The sequence below is a fragment of the Kogia breviceps genome, chromosome 10 (assembly GCF_026419965.1).
Source record: "Kogia breviceps isolate mKogBre1 chromosome 10, mKogBre1 haplotype 1, whole genome shotgun sequence".
In the NCBI taxonomy this organism is placed as follows: domain Eukaryota; kingdom Metazoa; phylum Chordata; class Mammalia; order Artiodactyla; family Physeteridae; genus Kogia; species Kogia breviceps.
Window position 1 is genome coordinate 20,378,727 of NC_081319.1, and position 20,995 is coordinate 20,399,721.

The window sequence follows — 20,995 nt, forward strand, 5'->3', positions numbered from 1 at the left end:
TACAGGTGGAACCTCATTTTACCATTCTTCACTTTACCACGCTCTGCAGATACTGCTTTTTTTTTTTTTCTTTACAGGTTGAAGGTTTGTGGCAACCCTGCATCAAGCAAGTCTGTCAGTGCAATTTTTCCAGCAGCATTTGTTCAGTTTGTGTCTCTGGGTCACATTTTGGTAATTCTCGCCATATTGCAGACTTTTTCATGATTATTATACTTGTTATGGTGATCTGTAATCAGTGATCTTTGACGTTACTCTGATGACTCTGAAAGCTCAGATGATGGTTAGCATTTTTTACTAATAAAATATTTTTAAGGTATGTACAATACATTGGGTTTTTTTGACATCAGGTTATTGCACACTTAATAGGCTAGATAGAGTATACTGTAAACATAACTTTCATATGAACCGGGCAACCAAAAAATTCATGTGACTCGCTTTCATGTGATATTGGCTTTACTGGAGTCGTCTAGAACCAAACATGAAATATCTCCAAGGAATGTCTATGTATGGCATTTCAGTCTCCAAAGTGGGAAACACACTCTGTGTACAAGGAAGGAGTGGGGACTATTGGTTGAGCAGTGTCTGAAGCACAGTGACATGAGAAAAGAAATTCCCTAAGGATAGAGTGTAGAGAAATTTGTGACCTAGGAGGACAGCCTGAGTGAGGCTGACGCAGGAAGAAAAATGACTCTCAGTTTTTGAGGCTGAGCAGTCAAGGAAAGATAATAACATGGATACAATAGAGAACACAGAAGGACCCACCATATCCAAGAATATTATTGCTCATCAGAGCAACCACTAGGAACTTACACAGTGCCAAGCACTGAGCTACAACCCTCGTGGTCTCATTTAATCCTCACTCAAATCCTTGTGATGAAACATTTTATGTAACTTCTTCCCAGAGAAGATAATGAGCTCAGTTTGGAGGATACTAGATCTGAGATGATACCTGGGCACCCAAGAGGAACATGAAGACAGCAGCTGTGTTTCGCTTGTCACCAGGATGAGGACTGCAGGGCAGTGCCTAGGAGTCATTCAGAAGAAGCTTAACCTAGGGAAGGCCAGCTAGCCTGTAGTGCTAAGGAGGGAAATAGAGTCATTTCAACACCATGGAGACCTACAAGAGTCAGACTATTCATGAGAGAGTTTTAGTGAAGAGAAAACAAAACACGAATCTGAAGTGAGCTTCTGGTCAAAGCCCCTCCCTCCTCAAACACATCTTTTCTCTTTTGAACGCTGTATGTTTTGAATTAAAGAAAGCCATCCTAAAATGTCTGCTTAGTTGACTTACATCGCTGTGTCCTTCATTTGGAATATTTGTACAGAGAAGAGAAAGCGACTCTCGGAAAAGATTCACACTGACCTAAACAAAGGAGCTTTGCATTTCTAGAGCATTCCTAAGATCTATCAACACTGAATTCACAAGTGCCACACTTCCCTTTGTCTGCACAGACAGTAGTGAAATAGTAATTTAATTGTGAAGTTACTGTACCAAATCTCATGAGATTTTCCCAAAAATCTCATACTAATACCATTTTGTTCCATTAACTTTTATAATCTCCTGGCACTTGATAAATTCTACATTGTGCCATTAACTGAATAGGACGGTCTTCTGTGAGTAGAAGCAAATGGAACTTTATTCCGCTAAGACTTCAATAACAGTAAAGATAAAGGGCAGGGATGCAAATTATCTGACAATTTTTTAGAAACAATAACAAGGGCGCTTTATTCTACCATTTATATATACAAGCTGCTTAGAAAAGTTTAAGTACGTGAATTTTACATTTTAAAATCGTTAAAGGCACTTCTCTGGCAAGATGTGTGTGTGCAGACTTTGTTGTTTTACTTTCATCAACAGCACCTTGAATTTTCTACCTTATCTATCATAAAGTCCAGTAAGGCGTCAAGGGCTATGTGGAATGCTTAAGTCTAAAATAGATTGAATAAATTGGATTTGTGGGTGAGGTAAAATCTAGGGTCTGATAGCAGGTGGCCCCAAGTCTCATTCTGATAAGAAGGAAACAGAAAACACACATTTCTCTCCCTGGAGTACCACAATGAGATAAGCTGCACATAAGCTCTAGCCGTCCACAATATTAGATCACCCATCCACCAGGACCAATTACTTCATGGGACGAAGTTCTGATTGGGCCAAGTAGGAGGGTTCACAGTAGCAGAAAATCATGCAATGGAGAGAAAAAAATATAGAAGAGCAAGGGAAATAAACATAATGCTATAGAAGCTATTGCCAACATGTAGGATGAGATATCCTACGTACATTTAAACAGTCTTCAGAGTTCATGCTTTGAAGTATCTGTGCTTTGTCTAAGAGGAAAGAAGCTTTGGTTTGGGGATCTTCATTTTCCCAAGTTTCATATCCCCAGAGGATAGTTATGCATATTGTTATCAATAGAAATAGAACTAACTTAAGATATGTAACATTTTAATGCAGCCTAATCTAAAAGGAATTATTTTCACTTTCAAGTGTATGAAATCATATATAATCAATTGCCTGTAATTCATTTTCTATCACTCCAATCACTCAGATTCTATACAATAATGTCTTTTTATAGGATTTTCAATACAAATTTAAATGATTTTTTATTGTATTCGGAATGTTTTATTGAGATGTGAGAAAATTATAGCATTAAATCAACCACTCACTATAATCTACTATTATTTTTATATTTAATTAAAAACCCCCAACATCCTTCATTTATAATTGACCTAGTTTTAAACAAGCAGTACTGTCTCAAATAGTGTAGTATCAGTCATAATTATCAAGTACAGCACATAAACAACTGTTTTAAAATGGTATGAAAATATTATACATGAAATAATGATTGCATTAATAAATAAACAAATGCTGTAATACAGAAAAACAATGAATACTGGGTTTTTCCCCTCCTTTGATTATCTTCTGGTATTCCCTCTTACCTATAAAAGACCTTAGGAAATCTAAATGCTGTATTCAATGGTATTATATAAAGACAAATATAGATATACCAAGAAGATAAAGATAGCTCGTCTGAATATGCTACTTAATGTTAATTGTTCATTTCACTTTTCATGTACATCAGATTACTGAGAAGTTCTCAAAGTTCTATAACTAATTATAGAAAAAGGTATGTGGGTTTTGAAAGATTTAGATTAGTTCATCATTAAGATTTTAAAATGATTTGACTTTTTAAAATATAAAAACACATTTATACATGTTAATATTATTAGTTATTCCTTGGATCACTTTTTAAGTTTCTCTTAAAGTTTATATATTCTTTCTGAATTAGGGTTATGATCAGTTATTATTAAGGAATTTATATAGTTATTTACAGGTTATTCATTCTGTTTCAACAGAGTTAGCAGTCCTTTTTCACCTTGGAATCAAGCATTATAGCTGTCTTCTTATGTAAACTTAGCCTATGTTTTTCCTGAATTAAAAAAATGTAAATATCTAGTAACTTTATATTGCATATAAAATTATTTCAGGTTCCACCAATACTTCATAGGTATATGAAGTATATCTAGGTGTTTTTTGATAATTTACAAAATACAAAAGATGAAAGTCTCTACTCAAAACATGTCTTGTTATTCAATTAAACCTTTTATTCCAATGAATTTTTGAGAACCTTCAAGTAAGCAAATAATCTTACTTGTTCCTTCAAACTTTTAAATAAAGTAAAATCTTTAGAATTCTTTCAATCATGTGATTTTCCTTTTATGTCAGATAAGACATCGACAAATGAGTTTTATGAAACATGCTAAATTTCATATTATCATTTTTTTTCTCATAGGCAGTGTTTTCTAGTTTCTCCAGCATATCAGAATCACTCGAAAATTTGTCATTAAAACAGAAAACTTTTCGCATGGAAGTTACATTTTCAGTGATATAAGCCCATGGCTTTTTTCTATGATGTAATACTTCAACAATAATTTTGCACAAATCTTTACCGAGATTCAGTGTGTAGAATCAAGTTACTACCAGTTGATTAATACAGCCAGACATAAATTGAGTTAGAAATCTCAAGTACTCCCAATTCAACAGTCTTTAGAAAAATTGAGCAAAATAACAATAAAACAGCTTAACCATTAACTTGCTCACAAATAGCATTTTTAGAATTTTTTGAATGAAAAAATAAAAGCAAATGTTAATAGAGCCTTTAAAATTTAATAACTTATCAAAGATATAAGGTTAATCCTTCACATTTATTAAGCTACTGAAAAGCTTAAGGACTTTTATAAGTCTTTTTCTCCTTTAATTCTAATTACTTCAGAAAGTTTACTGCTATTATTATTAAAGTAAGATGAATGACTATGATTGAATATATGAAGTACTTCATTATCTAAAATTTTGTGTGTGTTGCTTAAAATGTGCACTGGACATAACTAAGAACGTAATTTCTTTAAATTTTTCTTGCAACAAAACATTATTAGTAAGTATGATCCCTCTTTAAAATGATAATAACATTAATAGCTTAACTGTCAAAAATATTTCTTGGACACATGATTTCAACTGAGACAGTCCCACCTCCTTCCAAATGCCACAAAACACTATTCCCTAGCTATAGACTGGGACTTAGCCTAGTGGAACAAATCCAAAGAAATTTTTTAGAGCAGGTTTTGGTTCACATTAAAACTGAGGAGGGGACTTCCCTGGTGGTGCAGAGGTTGGGAATCCGCCTGCCAATGCAGGGCACACAGGTTCAATCCCTGGTCCAGGAAGATCCCACATGCCGCAGAGCAACCTGTGCACCACAACTACTGAGCCTGCGCTCTAGAGCCCACGAGCCACAACTACTGAGCCCACGTGCCACAACTACTGAAGCCCTCTGGGGCCTGCATGTCGCAACTACTGAGCCCGTGTGCTGCAACTACTGAAGCCCGCGTGCCTAGAGCCCATGCTCCACAAAAAGAGAGGCCACCGCGATGAGAAGCCCATGCACCACAACGAGGAGTAGCCCCCGCTCACCACAACTAGAGAAAGCCCGCACCCAGAAACAAAGACCCAACACAGCCAAAAAATAAAATAAAAAAAATATATATATATTCATATATAAATGTATATAGAGAAATATATATATATTCATATATAAATGTATATATAGATATAGATATAACTGAGGAGAACGTACAGATATTTCCTATATAACCTCTGCCCCCATACATGCATAGCCTTCCTTATTACCAACATCCCCCTCCAGAGTGGTATATTTGTTGCAAATGATGAACCTACACTGACACATAATCATCCAAGATCTATAGTTTACATTAGGGTTCACTCTTAGTGTTGCACATTCTATGACTTTGGACAAATATATAAGAACATGTATTTATCATTATAGTATAATACAGAGTACTTTCACTGACCTAAAAATCCTCTGTGGTCACCTGTTGATGTTTCCACCCCCATCCCCTTACAACTACTGATCTTTTTACTGTCTCTATAGTTTTGCCTTTTCAAGAATGTCATATAGTTGGAATCATACAATATATAGCCTTTTCATATTGGCTTGAAGTACATTATTGCAAGCTCTATAGTCTGGCTACACCATGGCTGTGTTTCTCACAAGCTTAATTCCCTACTCCATGAAGTAAGGATGTCAGTAGTATATATCTTTAAGTTTTGGAAAAGTATTAGATGAGGAAAAGCACATAAAATGCTTAGCACATTGCTGCTTTGCATATTTGTAATAATGGTCTGCCAGTCTTGAATTCTTTCAGCTTTTTTTTTTTTTTTTTTTTTTTTTTCAGTACGCGGGCCTCCCACTGTTGTAGCCTCTCCCTTTGCGGAGCACAGGCTCCACATGCGCAGGCTCAGCGGCCGTGGCTCACGGGCCCAGCCGCTCCGCGGCATGTGGGATCTTCCCGGACCGGGGCACGAACCCGTGTCCCCTGCATCGGCAGGCGGACTCTCAACCACTGCGCCACCAGGAATGCCCAATAGCTTATCTTTTTCCCTCCCATCCATCTTGAAAGCAAAAATACTGAGCCATCTAGGATATGGAAAAAGTTACCAGGAAAGTAAGAGTGAAAAGGTGATATACAAAAAAAAAAAAAAAAAAAGAAAAAAGAAAAAAATGTGCTACAATCAACTGGACTGTAAATAGGTGAGGGAAAACAATTCAACAGAAGGGAAAAGCTCTATATAGACCTAGAAGAAAGTAAACCAAAGTTATTGATCCCATACTTTAGGCCTATCCAGGCTATGACAAGGCAGCAATGGTAGCCTGGTCTTTTTGCGGAGACAGGACCTGAAAGCTAGAGTAGATGGTTACATGCGCTTGGTGGACCTTCAGTTATTTTTGCTAAAGTTATATGCTCACCATTCACTCATCCACCCTGTCCTCTAGAGTCTGACTACTCGAAAGTATGGTTTGTAGAGCAGCAGCATGTCCATTACCTGGGACCTTGCTAGAAATATAGAATCTCAGGTTTATTCCAGACCTCCTGAATCAAAAATTACATTTCACCAGGATGCCCAGGTGACTCTGTAGGCATAAGAAATGTTGGGGCCTGGAGAGAAAGGGGTCACAAGACAGGCAAGGTCTCTCTCCATCCCTTTCATCACTGTATTCCCAGAGCCTAGTTCAGGTCTACACATAATAAATGCTCATCACACTTTTTAAAATGAATACATTATGGCTATTATTAGTAACAATTCAGGTCTGAAAACCAGCCTTGTTTTCTTCCTTGACTAACTCAACTCAGTGAGATGGACGTGTTAACCACTACACTATGGAAACACGATTATCTCAGTTCCTAGTGAGCTCTTCCCTGCTAAAATCCTACAGCTACTGAATGTGCATCTCAGCTGGCACTAATTAATATCATGCCATGTTTTAGTCTCCACCTTTCCATATGTATGTGTCACTGTACATGTGACATCCCTCCAACTAGAGTGAAACCCCCCTGATGGGTAGGGATTACTTGTACTTCCCTTAGATTACATATCCTTCCCTTAAATGACTGGTTATATTCAAAGCTATCTAGAACATACATACTCGTGTAGGACAGCCTATAAGGCAAACTAAAAATACCTGTACACTGTAGGGTATACTGATAAATTATAAGTTTAGATACTAAGATGACCTGGGGTCAATTCTGACTTCCACTAGTTCTCAGCATTAAACGCAGTAGATATTTAAGCCTTCTGAGCCTCAGGTTTTATCTTTAGGGTGGAGATAATGGCACATTTCAGAGTGCAGAGCTTCCTTAGATATATACGGCTAGTGCTATAACTCATCAGCTACTCCTATTCTTCTACCATTGGAGCTCTTAGTCCAAGATATAAAATAATAAGGCATAAAGTGACTATTACACCAATAACCAAGCAAGAACATGAAATATTTTTGTTTTGGTCATGTGTAGGCCAGAAGGAAAAATCAGAAACTGCCACTTTGTCTCATTACCTATTTTTCATAGAGAGTTTAACAGTTCAGACAAGACTTCTTTTACTTTGACAGAGACATGATTTATAATCTGATTATACCTACCAGTTCTCTCCAAGTACTGGCTGTTTGTTTTTATAAACATGTATTTACAAAGGTTAAAGGTTGATGTCGTACAGGTGCAATATCAGCCACTCACAAATGATTTCTTGGAAAGGTAGTATTGTGAATAGAAGGATAAAGAGAGAGAGCGGAATTTGAAATGAGCAAACTGCAAAGGAAGGAAGTGTCTCAAAATTTCTCTCCATATAAGAGGACTACATTACTATTCTAATAAAATATTGTAATATATTTTTCCCTCTCACAGCATCAATTAGTTAGAGACTCTTCGTAGTTCGTAGTTGATTATTTCCTCTTTTGAAATGTAAATGAACACTTGAAAGTTGAGCCTTATTCAATCTTCCTGCAATAACTTTTTATCAGCTAATCAGCTAGGTGTGGATCTCCACACCTAGTTGAGATACACACATAGTGAAATCTCTGAAATAGGAAAGGAAATAGACGCAGATGAAGTACTTTCCACATATCTCAACAGAGAGGCAACTCATTTTGGGGAGGTCATTTCTTTATTGTGCGGCATCCTCCTTACATAACAGGATGTTCAGTACCCAAGGTTCCTGTTCTTGATATGCCAGTGATGTTCCCTAGTCATTACGGCCACCCAAAGGACTCTTTTTGAGAACCACTGCTTGCTTCACCGAGAGAAAACAAGTGCCTCAAAAACTAACCTTGTCTATTTTACAGTTTTGCCTTGCTGGCCTTGCAGCAACTAGTGTGCCATGGAAATGTCTCATCTACATGTAAAGACCTGAGTTAAGATACAAATGAAGTGTGTGGTCTGCTCGGAGCCTGACTTTCCTCTGTTTCACTCAAGGCTAACCTGGTTCCAGCTTTCAACATTCGATGCCTTCTGTTCATTATTTCATTGCCTTTTCTGCCATTCACATATTCATCTTCTAACTCAACACTAAGAGGGAAAAAGAATGGAGAGAGGAGAAGTATTCCCTCTATGACCTCTTTTCGTTGTCATGGTGCAGTGCACCGTGCCTTTCCTACACCAGCATGCGTTTTCTGCCACCACCCTTTCTCCTGTGGTTCAAGATCTCCTGAAAAGGGCTGGAAGGAGTTACATTGCATATCAGCAAATTGTTCATTGCATTCTTATGATCACATCCCCTGGATGCATTTAATTTTGACTGCCTAAGTGGGATTTTAAGTTAACATTAATTCTGTTCTTAGATAGCACTTAGAAATGATGAGAGTCAAATGTTAAATGACTGAGCTTATCAGAATGTATTCCAATATTTCTCAAAGTGTGTTTCGTAACCACCGGTTGCAGGGTTATGTTAACAGGAGCTACTTGGAAAAGGATTCCATGATCAAATAAGTTTGGAGAAGGATGGACTGAAGAAATTACTTTAGTGCGTGGATTTACAGAGCCTTTACTGTGTGAAGGTGGTAGGATCTCACTACAGTGGTAGTGAGATACAGAGGAATGAGTTCAGTGTTTTTCAAATGTACTTGGCTACGAAGTCAATTTTCCCACCTATTACTGGAGCAATAAACGAGAAACAAGTGATTCTAGTCTTTAAGCCACTTAAGCTATGGGAATACAGACTTTCAGGGCTGCTGATTCGGCTCCTAGGCAGTGCACTACAAGAGTACAGCAGTTGGCGCCATTTACAATGGTGCAATGTGAGTGGAGCACTTTATCAGTCAGAGCTCAATCAGAGAAGCAGAACCGCTAGGAGGTTTATATAGTAAGGGATCTGTTACAGGGATTTGATCTTACACAATTTGCGAAGTGGATTAGTCTCTATATAAAGTTGTTGTTTTGCTTCTGATGCTGGAGTTTCAAGTGGGTGGAGCATGTTATCAGGAAGACAAGAAGGTATGTAAAGCAGAGGATAAAAAGGATAAACTGACACCCATGACCTTGAGCTGGAAGCCATGAGTTTGGATTGGAAACTGTGTTGGTTGTCACTACCTCCAACTCTGAGGAAGTAGATACCCTGCAGAGAAGCTGGATAAATTCCATCTAATTTGTGGAAGGAGAATTTCCCCTTTTATTATCTGTACCCTACTCCTTTCCCTTTTTCAATCCTTCCTTTTTTTTAAATCTCTGTCCACTAAAACTTTCTCACCTCTTCTCCAAGAAAACTCATTTTTTTCCCCTTAGAACTTGTAGAACATTAACAATTGTGTATTCTTAGATCACTGTGGCGTACCTATGTAGGTTCTGTGTGGTTTTAACTTTATTAAGTTCATAATTTAGGGATATACTGATATTCTTTTCCAATTAGTCTCTACAGCTCTTCAAAGAATTATTTTATCTCAGATAACATCAAAAAAAACAGCTTACAACTTTTTATTTGCTTTATAGTTCTTTAAAGGATACAAAGACATCATTTGTGAATAGCTGATCAAATGTTAGAATTTCTCTTTGAATCCAAAAGTTCTATTAAACTGGGATTGTATTTGAAGTTCAATTTATTTAAATGTCCTGCTTTAAGACTGACCCATGAGAGGTGGTCTGGAGAAAAGATTGATCAAGATAACATATTTTTTTCTTTCTCTCCAGGGATTTAAAAAAAAAAAAAAAAAAAAAAACAGTATTCCTCACTGATGTAGGTAGAAAACCAAGTACTGTATGAAACAAATCACGGTTGTCCATCCTACTTGGCAAAGGAGATCCTGGAACTAAAAAAGCAAAGACACAGCCAAGAAGATGACGAAGAACTTGACAATGACGAGACTCAAACAGGAGGGAAATAACTACATGTAGTCAAGAAATGTCTCTCCCCAAAAGAGATAGACATTTCCAGATGTTAACATTTCAAGAGTACATTTGAATGACATAATGTACTGATTAAAGAGGACTTTGTTTTAAGCATTATCATACCTCCACCAATAATATCCACTAGTTTACATAATTATTTAAAATAATTATTAAGAATTTAGCAAAAGATACTGTAATGTAAGAATCCAATAAATCAATCCCTTCTCATTAATAAATAATTTTTAAGTAATTTCTAATACAAACTCAGTAAGCAACATTCTATATGGATGTAATCGCTATCATCCAAATATTTCAAAATAGCTAGGTTTCCAGTGAGAAAGCAAAGCTGCTATTTCTGCAATTTATTTTTAAAATAAATTGCACTAAATGTTCTAACTGTATGAAAAGTTCAATTATCTTTTAAAAAAACAATAGTGCACATTTCTGGGAAGACAATATGCCTCTTCATTTCTACAATACAATTTTGAGAGGTTAAGGGGCAGTGTCTGGTCTTCTTGTCTTGAATTTTATAAGCCACCTTTTCCCTCTTTAGAAGCTTTTCTAGCAGATAGTAGTTCAACAAAGACCTCACAGTAGTCAAATATAAAGATGAGACAGTTGTAAACTCTATTTGGATGTCAACTAGTCTCTTAAAAGTAAAGTTGTATATTCTAGGGTGAAATTAATTTGCAAGCTAATGAACGCTATTTTTAAAACTGTATTTTCTAATCACAATTTTATTTATTGGGTTTTTTTTCTCATTTTCCCCTTAACATTTTTCAATTTGATAAATACTAAAACCAAACAAAAAGTAAAACCACAGACTTGTATTGATACATAAGTGTTTACAATAGTTTTATTTGTAATAGCTGTAACAGGAAACTACTCAAACACCCATCAACAGGTGAATAGATAAACAAATTGTGGTATGCCCATACAACAGAATGCAATAAAAGTGCCCTACTGACACAACAATATAGATGAATCTCAAGATCACTGTGGTGAATTAAAAAATCTAGCAAAACAAACCAAAAAAACCCCAAACAAACCATAGTATATGATTCCATTTAGATTTAATTCTAGAAAATGCAAACTAATCTACAGAGAATAACAAAAAGAGGATTTCTATTTGTCTGAGAATGGGGGTGGAGAGAAGGTTGGATTACCAAGGGATGAGTAGACTTTTGGAGTGATGGGGATGTTTGTTATCTTGATTACAGTGATTGTTTAATGGGTTCATACACATGTCAAATCTGACCAAACCACATGCTTTAAATATGTGTCACTTTTTGTGTTTCAACTATACCTCAATGGAGTTGAAAAATAACTCACTCATAATAAACATAATTTCTAAGTCTTTACTGAGTGTTTACTGTATGTTCAGGCTCTTTTCCAAGCTCTTTACATTCATTAATATTTAACCACCACTCCCCAACAACTTCAAAGTAGATACCATAATTATTATATCTACTTTAAAGATGAAGAAACTGGAACAAATAAGTTGCCCACTTTGCTCTCCTGATTGCCCAATTTTTCCACTTTCTCACAACCCAAACAGGCCATCCTGTGTTAAACCCTAATGATTGGATCCCAAATCCAAATTATGGGAGAGAGGATATTGGATTGGCCAGCTTGAACCACCTATTTCTGATACCACCTGCTATGGCCAAGGAATAGGGTGCTGGACCCACCTCTGTGAGTGATGGTGGTCATTATCTAAGAAGGAAGCCGTTCTAAATAGACTCCTAAAAAGCACTTCTAAATGTTGCCTACATTGGTGAATTCATCTTTAGAGATCTCAGGAGAGTAGTAGGAATGGAAATATAGAGCAAGGCTATGTCTTCAGATCAACAAAACATATGGTGTTTTTATTTCTCTTTAACTGATATTAACTTAGCATTTGTGCCAACATTCCTACTGATGGTTGAAAACAAACTTACAAATTCAAGCTAATTCAATCTCCTCCAGCTTCAAAGAGAGGCTTTCAGGCTATATACAATCCCCCCTTAACTTCCCCTTGGATAGCAAATCTAATACATGATAATCCTCTGTCATTGCTGGTCTTCACTTAGAGAGAACACTTCCAGATAGCCTTTGGGGATCATCTCTTTCCCCACAATTTCTTCTCCCCAAATCCATAACCCTTCCACTGCCGCTAGCTTGGACTGTCTACTATGCAGCACCCACGAATGGCATCTCTTATTGGGACCAAGAGCCTTGTTTCTGTTTACTGGCCCTCAGCACTTCTCTCAAACTTGGAAGAAGTTTGGAATTCTCCCCAGGTGTTCTCAGAATATACTGTATTATGGAAATACTCAGATCTTTTCACCTAGTCTTTCCATGTGCTATTGATATTTAGATGTCATGCTGTATGCAAAGATGTTTCTCTAAGTCTTGAAAACTACTAAGGTACTTCTAGGAAACTGGGCAAAGAACTATTCTGCCCCAGTAATCCCCAGATTATCCAGGGATCCTACTGTCCCAATCTTTCAAGAATTAACTAAAACAATAATGCACCAAATTTCTATTTAACGAACATCCAGCATCTAAACCACAGTCACACATCCCCTTCAACTTTCCTTCCTACTCACTTGTCAAGATTTAATTTGGTGGGGTGATTAGCTCAAACACTACTTTGAAGCAATTTTGTAGTCTTACCTAACATATGATTTATGGTTTAAATGTGATCTCAGTTCTTTGGTACTTATCATAAAAAGGACTTGCTTTCAAAACTACTGATTCTTCTATGAACTTAAGATAAAATGAAATTTGAATCTCAAAAAGGAGCCACCCTTTGTTCTAGACTCATCTGCCCCACACTAGGGGATGTTGAAACCTGTCTCTGATATCTGGATTGACTGGAAGGATAGGGATAAAGGAATGTGCAAAATTTCTTTAACTTTTGGTCTCAATGGAATAAATGATACTTGACTTGCATGTCTTCATTTATAGTTATAAAACCTTACAAAATAAATGAAGAAGCTATTTTTAAGCATCAGACAACAAGCAGAACAGTAGTATAATTCTTGAGAGTAGGTAAAAACAAAAGACAAGCTACATATTTCCTCCAGCTCTTGACTTGGCAACCCTTTCCCTACCAAAGTGCAAGTCCTGAATAGATGGGGCCAAAGTAGAGTAGCAAAGTTGTTGAAGTGAAGAGTCAGAGAATGCAGTTTGGGCTACTGAAGTGACAAGAATGTTCAGAGCAGGGTTCTGGAGAAGAGGGAGCTGCACGAAGTAGGTAAGGGGCAGAGTTCACCCTAGCATTCCTGGCTAGGGGCTGGGTTGTGCATGCATAGGATGAGACTTGAAGTATCTTGCAAAAATTAGCTTCTGTGGGACTGAGCAATGAATGCATGTATGAGGGTTAATACAGTGTTAGAGCACACGCTGGTCCAACTAGACTAGAGATATCTCACTGAGCACCTGGGCATTTAACTGAGCCCTGAAAAAGGACATGCCTCAGCCATAATAACCAGATATTTTAGCCTGAGCTACATCGTAAGACTAAGAAAAAAACTGAAATTGACTCAACCCTAACAAAACATAAAACCAAGCCTGACAGTATCCAAAGGATATACCAGTAGTTTAACTGTTTGCTAGAACAAAATTCATTACCCTTTAAAAGAATGGAGTGTTGTCCAGAATCTCCATAATGTATCATCCAAAATATTTAACATACAATAAAAGATTTTAGCCATTTGAATAACCAAGAAAACAAGCAGTCAATAGAAGATCCAAATGTTGGGGTTACCAAATGCTGACTTTAAGCTAGCTATAATAATGTGATCAAGAAATTAAAGGAAAAATGGTGATAATAAATGAGTATTATCAGCAAAAAAGTAGGAACTATTAGAAAGAACCAAAATGTAATGTAAATTCTAGAACTTAAAGTATGTTTAAAATGAAAAATATACAAGATTGCTTTAGTAGTAGTAGATTGGGGAGTATAGAAGAAAAGGCTAGTGACATCAAAAGCAATTCTACGAAGATTATTCAATCTTTTTTTTCAGGCTCCGGACGCACAGGCTCAGCGGCCATGGCTCACGGGCTTAGTTGCTCCGCGGCATGTGGGATCTTCCCGGACCAGGGCACGAACCCGTGTCTCCTGCATCGGCAGGCGGATTCTCAACCACTGCGCCACCAGGGAAGCCCAGATTATTCAATCTTAAGAAGAGAGACAAGAGGCTGGGGGAAAAATAAGTAGAGCCTCTGTGACCTTTGTGAAAATATTAAGTGGTCTAACACCTGTGTAATTGGAATGCTGTTGGAAGAGAAGACGGAGAAGGGAAGAGAAAAGATATCTGAAGAAATGATGGCCCCAAATGTCTTGAACTTGGAGAAAAACATCAACTTGCAGAATCTAGAATCTCAGCAAAATTTAAGCAGAAAAAACTTAAAAAAAAAAAAACTACATCTAAACACATCATAGACAAGCTGCTAAAAACCAAAGATTAAAAAAAAATTAAAGTGATCAGAGAGGGAAAAAGGCATGTTAGATATAGGGGTACAATAACAGGAAGGATGTCAAAATTAAAATGAAGGAAGGAAGGGAGAGAGAGATGTGGCGGGGGGTGGGGGGGGGTGGGGAGGGAGCGGAGGGAGGGAGGGAGGAAGGGAGGAAAGGAGGAGGGAAGGAGGGAAGGAACCAGCAAACAAGAATTCTACACTCAGGGTAAACATCCTTTACTAAGGAGAATGAACTCAAGACATTTTTAGATAAACAAAAGCTGAAAGAGTTTGTCACCAGCAGACCCGAACTTCAAGAAATGGTAAAGAAAGTTCTTTACACTGAAGAGGAATGAAATCAAATGAAAATTCAGGTCTACTAGAAGGAATTGAAGAAAACCAGAAATGGCAACTGTGTGGGTAAACATTTTTTTAAATATCTATTTCTTCTTCTCCTAATTTATTTAAAAGACAGTTGACTATTTAAATACACACACATACACACACATGCACACACATACACACAGGAACACTGCCCATCAGATTATAACATTTGTAAATGTACAGCATATAAAAATAATAGTACAAAGGTGAGAGTGTGTTAATTGCGTTATACAGTTATAAAGTTACTACTTTTAACGTGAAGTGGAACAATATTTACACTAACGGGACAGTAGTAAATTAAAGGATTTATACTGTAATCCTGAGGAAACAAAAATCTTCATAACCCACTAGCAAGTGTCATTCACATGTTTATTCTTATATCTTTTCTCAGTGCCAGCCAAGGTCTATGTCAGTAACAGAAACTCTGTAAGGCATAAAAATAATTTGGTCAAGGTAAACAGCTTTTTAAATGGTTTGGCATGAAACATGGATAAAACTTAATGCATTTTATATCCCTGAGTGTTATTTCTTAAACCTAAACTTTTGATGAGATCTAACATCTAATAAATCCTTGAATTGGTATGCCTTGTGGTGTTAGCTGTAACTTTCTGCTGGGAGAGCCTGTGTTACAAATAAGGAATTTTCTTCTTGTTTTATTTGTCTTTACCACTGACACTTTAGACCAATGTTTATTTACTCCCTGTGTATTTTTGTATCAAGGCCACATAATCTCGAAGAGAATTTTAAAATGTGAAACATGATGGCATACATTGCTCATTAGAATGGCTACTGAAAACTTTTTCATTAACTATACTAAATAATATAGAGATTCCATTCTGTAGCAGAAAACATACTTTCGAAGGGTAAGCACTCATCCTATACCGTTTCCATCTGGACCCAATCCACCAATCCTTCAGAAAGATGTACTCTACCAGAGTCCTCAAATCCAATGATCTAAGTTGGTGACTTTTCTACACACTGATTAATATCATTTTGTGCATTATACATATAATGTTACTGTTATACAAACAATGGCAAGGGACAATGCAATGATTTTGAAGACAATCACAAAAGACTAATATGATAGCACATAATTATTTGTTAAAGAAGGCTCTAGCTTCACACATTCAATTTTATTTTAAAAGAAACAAGAAGATGAAACATATGACGATCTTGCAGGGATTTTTTTTTTTCTTTTGGCAAAGATAGCTTTATGCTGGATAGTGTGCCCTTAAAGATTCTATTTCTGGATCGGATTTTGATTAGGAACTAGAAATACTGCTGCATGAGTCAAGATAAAGGGAAATGGATAATTCAAATTGTCTCCTTTTAGAAAAGAAAACAAAAAAAGAATTTAACAAGAACACTTGAGCGTGGAGACCACATTCCTGGGTCTGAATTACTTCGTTCGTTATTTGAAATAAGCACCACAAACATACTTTGGACAGGGGATCCTTTCAATAACATGTTCATTCTCCTTGGAGCTCAGTCAGACCAGTCTGACCACTGAGGCTGGCCAGTCACTTCTGGGCTTCATTGTGGACCATCTATTTCCCAGTCTGCTCTGCCTGGGACCCACTGGACTTAACTCCTTTTTACTTCCTATCATCCACTGTGGTTTATCTTATTCATCCCAAGGCCCAGTCTAGCTCAAGAGACTAAAACCCAATCCAAATCACACTCCATCACCCATACGGCGAATTCTGTGGCCCAAGTACATCTCTAGGTGGGTGAGCAAATGATTTAAAGGTTAGCATCAGTGTGGAATACCCTTAATGCAATGTCCAACCAGCAGGGACACTAGTGATATACAAGTGGTTCAGGATAAAGTACTTGATGCTTACTTTTATCATCTTTCCTGATGAAGTAGATGAAAAAAATCAAATACCATGCTTATTAATGTCTACAGTTCTCATTTTAAATGACTGCTAAAACACAGACAGGAAAGGAATTTAAAATGAGTTGCCTAACTTCAAAAAATGGCGTCTTCAATATGAAAAAAACAATTCCATATAGAAAATTCAAATAACGTCACCCACTCTTCAAGACAAAAGCCAATTCAAAGAGCAAAAGTGAAATCAAAGGGCAGTGAAAGTCTAAGCAGAGAAAAATGATAAAATAGAACAACAGAAAAAATTTAACTGTTAGGACATATTTAAAATATATCAGTCAAAACTGGATAATATTTCCAAATTAGAAATGAATTTTATCTCCATAAAAATTCCCTCCTCAGAACTATTCTTCCGAAGGATTTTAAAGTTTGTAATTTACTTAACAAATACAAATAAATGTATCACAGTAATTGCAAAAGTAAAACAAGCGGAAAGATATGTATAAAACAAGTGGAAAAATATGTATAAATCAAGAAAAATCAAAGCATAAGTCAAGAAAAATCAAGAGTAAACCATAACCTCCAAAGTAAGAAATGTGGACAGGATTTGAGTTATAGGTTGCTCTAGGGACAGATAATTAGAAACTAGTGTAGTTGAACATAAATAAAATATGTAAACGTAATCACAGAATCCAAGGAGAGGTTTCATCTTCACACACTCAAGGCAGGAATGGATTCTCTGCCTTAGAAATTGCACGGAAGAAGAGGTTATACAATTTGTAAACTTACAGAGATCTAAAACCATTTTGAATCTTTAAAAAATTAGTTTCTAGGGCTTCCCTGGTGGCGCAGTGGTTGAGAATCCGCCTGCCAATGCAGGGGACACGGGTTCGAGCCCTGGTCTGGGAAGATCCCACGTGCTGTGGAGCAACTGGGCCCGTGAGCCACAATTACTGAGCCTGCACGTCTGGAGCCCGTGCTCCGCAACAAGAGAGGCCGCGATAGTGAGAGGCCCGCGCACCGCGATGAAGAGTGGCCCCCGCTCGCCGCAACTAGAGAAAGCCCTCGCACAGAAACGAAGACCCAACAGAGCCATAAATAAATAAATAAATAAAATTAAAAAAAAAAAAAATTAGTTTCTGTTGAGGAATAACATGGCTAATCGTATGGTCTATGATTAAAATACAACTGAAAATAAACTAGGAGGAATAATATGATCAGCAGTGTTTCAGCTCACTCACTCATTCTCGCCTGAACACTTGACTATTTCTTCTCATCTGGACAGTGTTTGCATCTTAGGTGTCTTTAGCTCCGATGATGTCTCTATTATTTTAAGATCACTGTGATTGTCAGTTACCAAACATCTTTCTGACCCCATGAATACATAAAATTTAGATAATTTGCTTTTCCAAAGGACAATGCCCGAACTATTAAGGACATTAGATGAAGTCTCCAATTTATGATGAAGGGACATAAAGTGCTATAACTAGAGAAAAGAGACAACCTAAAGAAACATCGTAATCAGGTGTTTCCTATGACTTTGGGACAAGGAAAACACCACTGGGTTTTCATATGCTGGTTTTGTTTATCCAGCCACTGTGTATCTATAGGTGATCATGTCTTACACGGAGCAAGATGCATAAAATGCAGAGACAGAGGTTGAGCCCTGGGTGGTTGGGGTGGAGGTGTTTCTAACCTTGTCAGGAAGATAAGACAGGTTTACAGAAGACCACAATGGAGATGATGATGCCAGGAGTCCCAAGGGGGGATCAGAGAAGGGAATGACTGTTTCTAGAGATCAAGAAGGCTTCAAGTCAGGGGTGGAGGTGGGATTTTGAGGCAACATTCTGAAAAGTTCATAACAAAAGCAGGTGAGTTCAAGGAACAGCAGCGTTGCAATTAGATTAAAGGGAAAGGATAGGCACCTCCAAGAAATCTTAAAACTTTAAGCCACAGTTTGAAAATGATGTTATCGATTCTGACCAGTCAAGGTCCTCCTTGGCTATTTAAGGAATCTGAAATTTATCTTTTACTCCCAGTTTTATTGTTTTTAAAAACTACGTTGATCAGTCAATTTCCACGCGAACCTGGGAGCAAAGTAGAAGAAGGAATGAAGGTGGGAAAAGAGATGAAATGGATACAAGTCGATCAGATAACAGACAGTTTCCAGGTAAAGATACTGGAGGAGGCAAACCACTTTGGGTTAAAAAATAAAGATTGTTTTTTATGAGGAAAAGAGGGGATATGTGTATAGGTAGAGCTGATTCACTTGGCTGTACAGTAGAAACTAACACAACATTGTAAAGCAACTGTACTCCAATAAAAACAAAATTTTAAAAAACCAACAACATTTAGGAATGTTGGACTATTTATTATCATGCATTCCTACGGGTTATGCTCTCTGCTGTTAACCTTCTGTTGAAAACAGGACTATCTTTGCCTAAGAATCTAATGACAAATCCTCTTTGGAATGTGATTCCAAATTCTTTGGGGAATACCTGCAGACTCTCAAAAGAACGTGAAATGTTTTCTTGTTGTCTATAAAACGTTAGAAAAACTTGCCTTTTGAAACAGCAGCTGCAGGGTGAACTTCTAGAAAATAAACCCTGAGAGGTTTCTCTTCCTTTTCTTTTAACCCAAATGGCCTACGTATATTTTTCAATCTTTTCTTTCTACATCCTTAATATTAACTGTAAGTGATGAATGGCGGGTGTGGAAAGAAGGAGACTGGAGAAACTCCGTCCATTTGAAAAGAGTTCATTCTTTCCACCCTATTTTGCAGAGTGTCATTTTAAATAAGTGCTGGCCTGGAGAAGGTTTTTATTGTTTTGAACCACAGGCTTTACATTACCTTAAAAAAAAAAAAAAAAAAAAAATCCTCTCAGCCGCAAGTTGGATGCTTCTGGCAGCAATACAAATCTAGCACCACCCAGGGAGGGAGTGTATTTGCTTCTTCGCTCACTTCTGGCAGGGCAGAGGAATGCTGCTGGACATTGAGAGACAAGAAGGGAGGCTGCCCAGAGCATCGGCACGCTGCTCCCCCATCCCACGCCTTGGGCCTCCTCCCTTAGGAACAAACAGGTAAGTACATTGAGGTGCTGATGCAAGTGGGGCATCCTAGCTCACTGCGACCAAGCCACGGAGGAAGTCAAGTGCAATGTACTGAGAATGCCTAATAGGTCTCAACACCTTCAGGAAGCTCAGCGTGGCCTGGCTGAGGTCATAAGGTTCTCATTCTACCCAGCACATTGCCGAAAAGTCCTTTGGTGTTTATTAGTCTTCCTAGCTTTGCACGTCACTTTGCAGCATGCTTTTCTCTAGGCTATTAAGAAATGCATTAAAACAGCCACTGAATGTTTGGGTTTTGACAAATCTGGGGCTACTTGTTCATCTGTTTTTCTTTCGTATTCAGAAATCAGAGCTTACAGCAATCTTGACTGCTGAAAAGTGAAATATCTAAAGTTTCGTTTTCAATGTCAGTGTTGTAAAATACTACACATGGATAAAATGTAAGACTTCACGTTAGACAGGGAGCTGAAAAACTACAGAGATAAAATGTTCCTATAATATGATAGTCGTCTCTAAATATAAGGCTCCATGTTATAAATTCGGGTTCTTAATGAATTTTTTATATAACCAATACTGTTTCCACTTAGATGTCAGAAACTGAGCTGGAAAAGATAAAAGTCAGAACAGCCGAGCATTTTGAAAATGACAAAAATAACATTTCTTGGTTGAAGGAAGGTAAGTCCTCTTGCTGTTGATTTTCTATCAATGTGAGAATTGTGCTTTTGTTTATAAGCAAAAAGGAGTGTGGAAGAAAGACGAAAAATGTCCCAGCATTTCAAATGACATTAATACTTCTGATTTTCTTTCTTTCGTTTTTTTTTTTTTTTGGCCTAAGTGGTAGTTTGAGGGTGTTTAGTATTGAAATGCTTTTTGTATTCCTTAGACTGCAGAGGTCACTCGGATGATTTTATGGGTAAGAGGATATACATTTTCAATTCAAACACACGTTACCTGTGAGGTTCTTGCTGCTGGAGAATTTTCTCCCTTGTAGCCAGGAAGATGAAATAATTTGAGGACAAGTATTTTTTTAAATAATAA

The 20,995-nt window shown here is 37.2% G+C and overlaps 1 protein-coding gene across 1 annotated transcript in view; it reads left to right on the forward strand.

Annotated features, from left to right (window-relative positions):
• Nucleotides 1-20,544: 20,544 nt before the first annotated feature.
• MDFIC2 (MyoD family inhibitor domain containing 2) overlaps nt 20,545-20,995 on the forward strand; it is a 101,017-nt gene continuing 100,566 nt past the window's right edge. The window contains exon 1 of the mRNA XM_059075245.1: nt 20,545-20,632. Coding sequence (XP_058931228.1) covers nt 20,545-20,632 — 88 coding nt within the window. The remainder of the gene's footprint in view (nt 20,633-20,995) is intronic.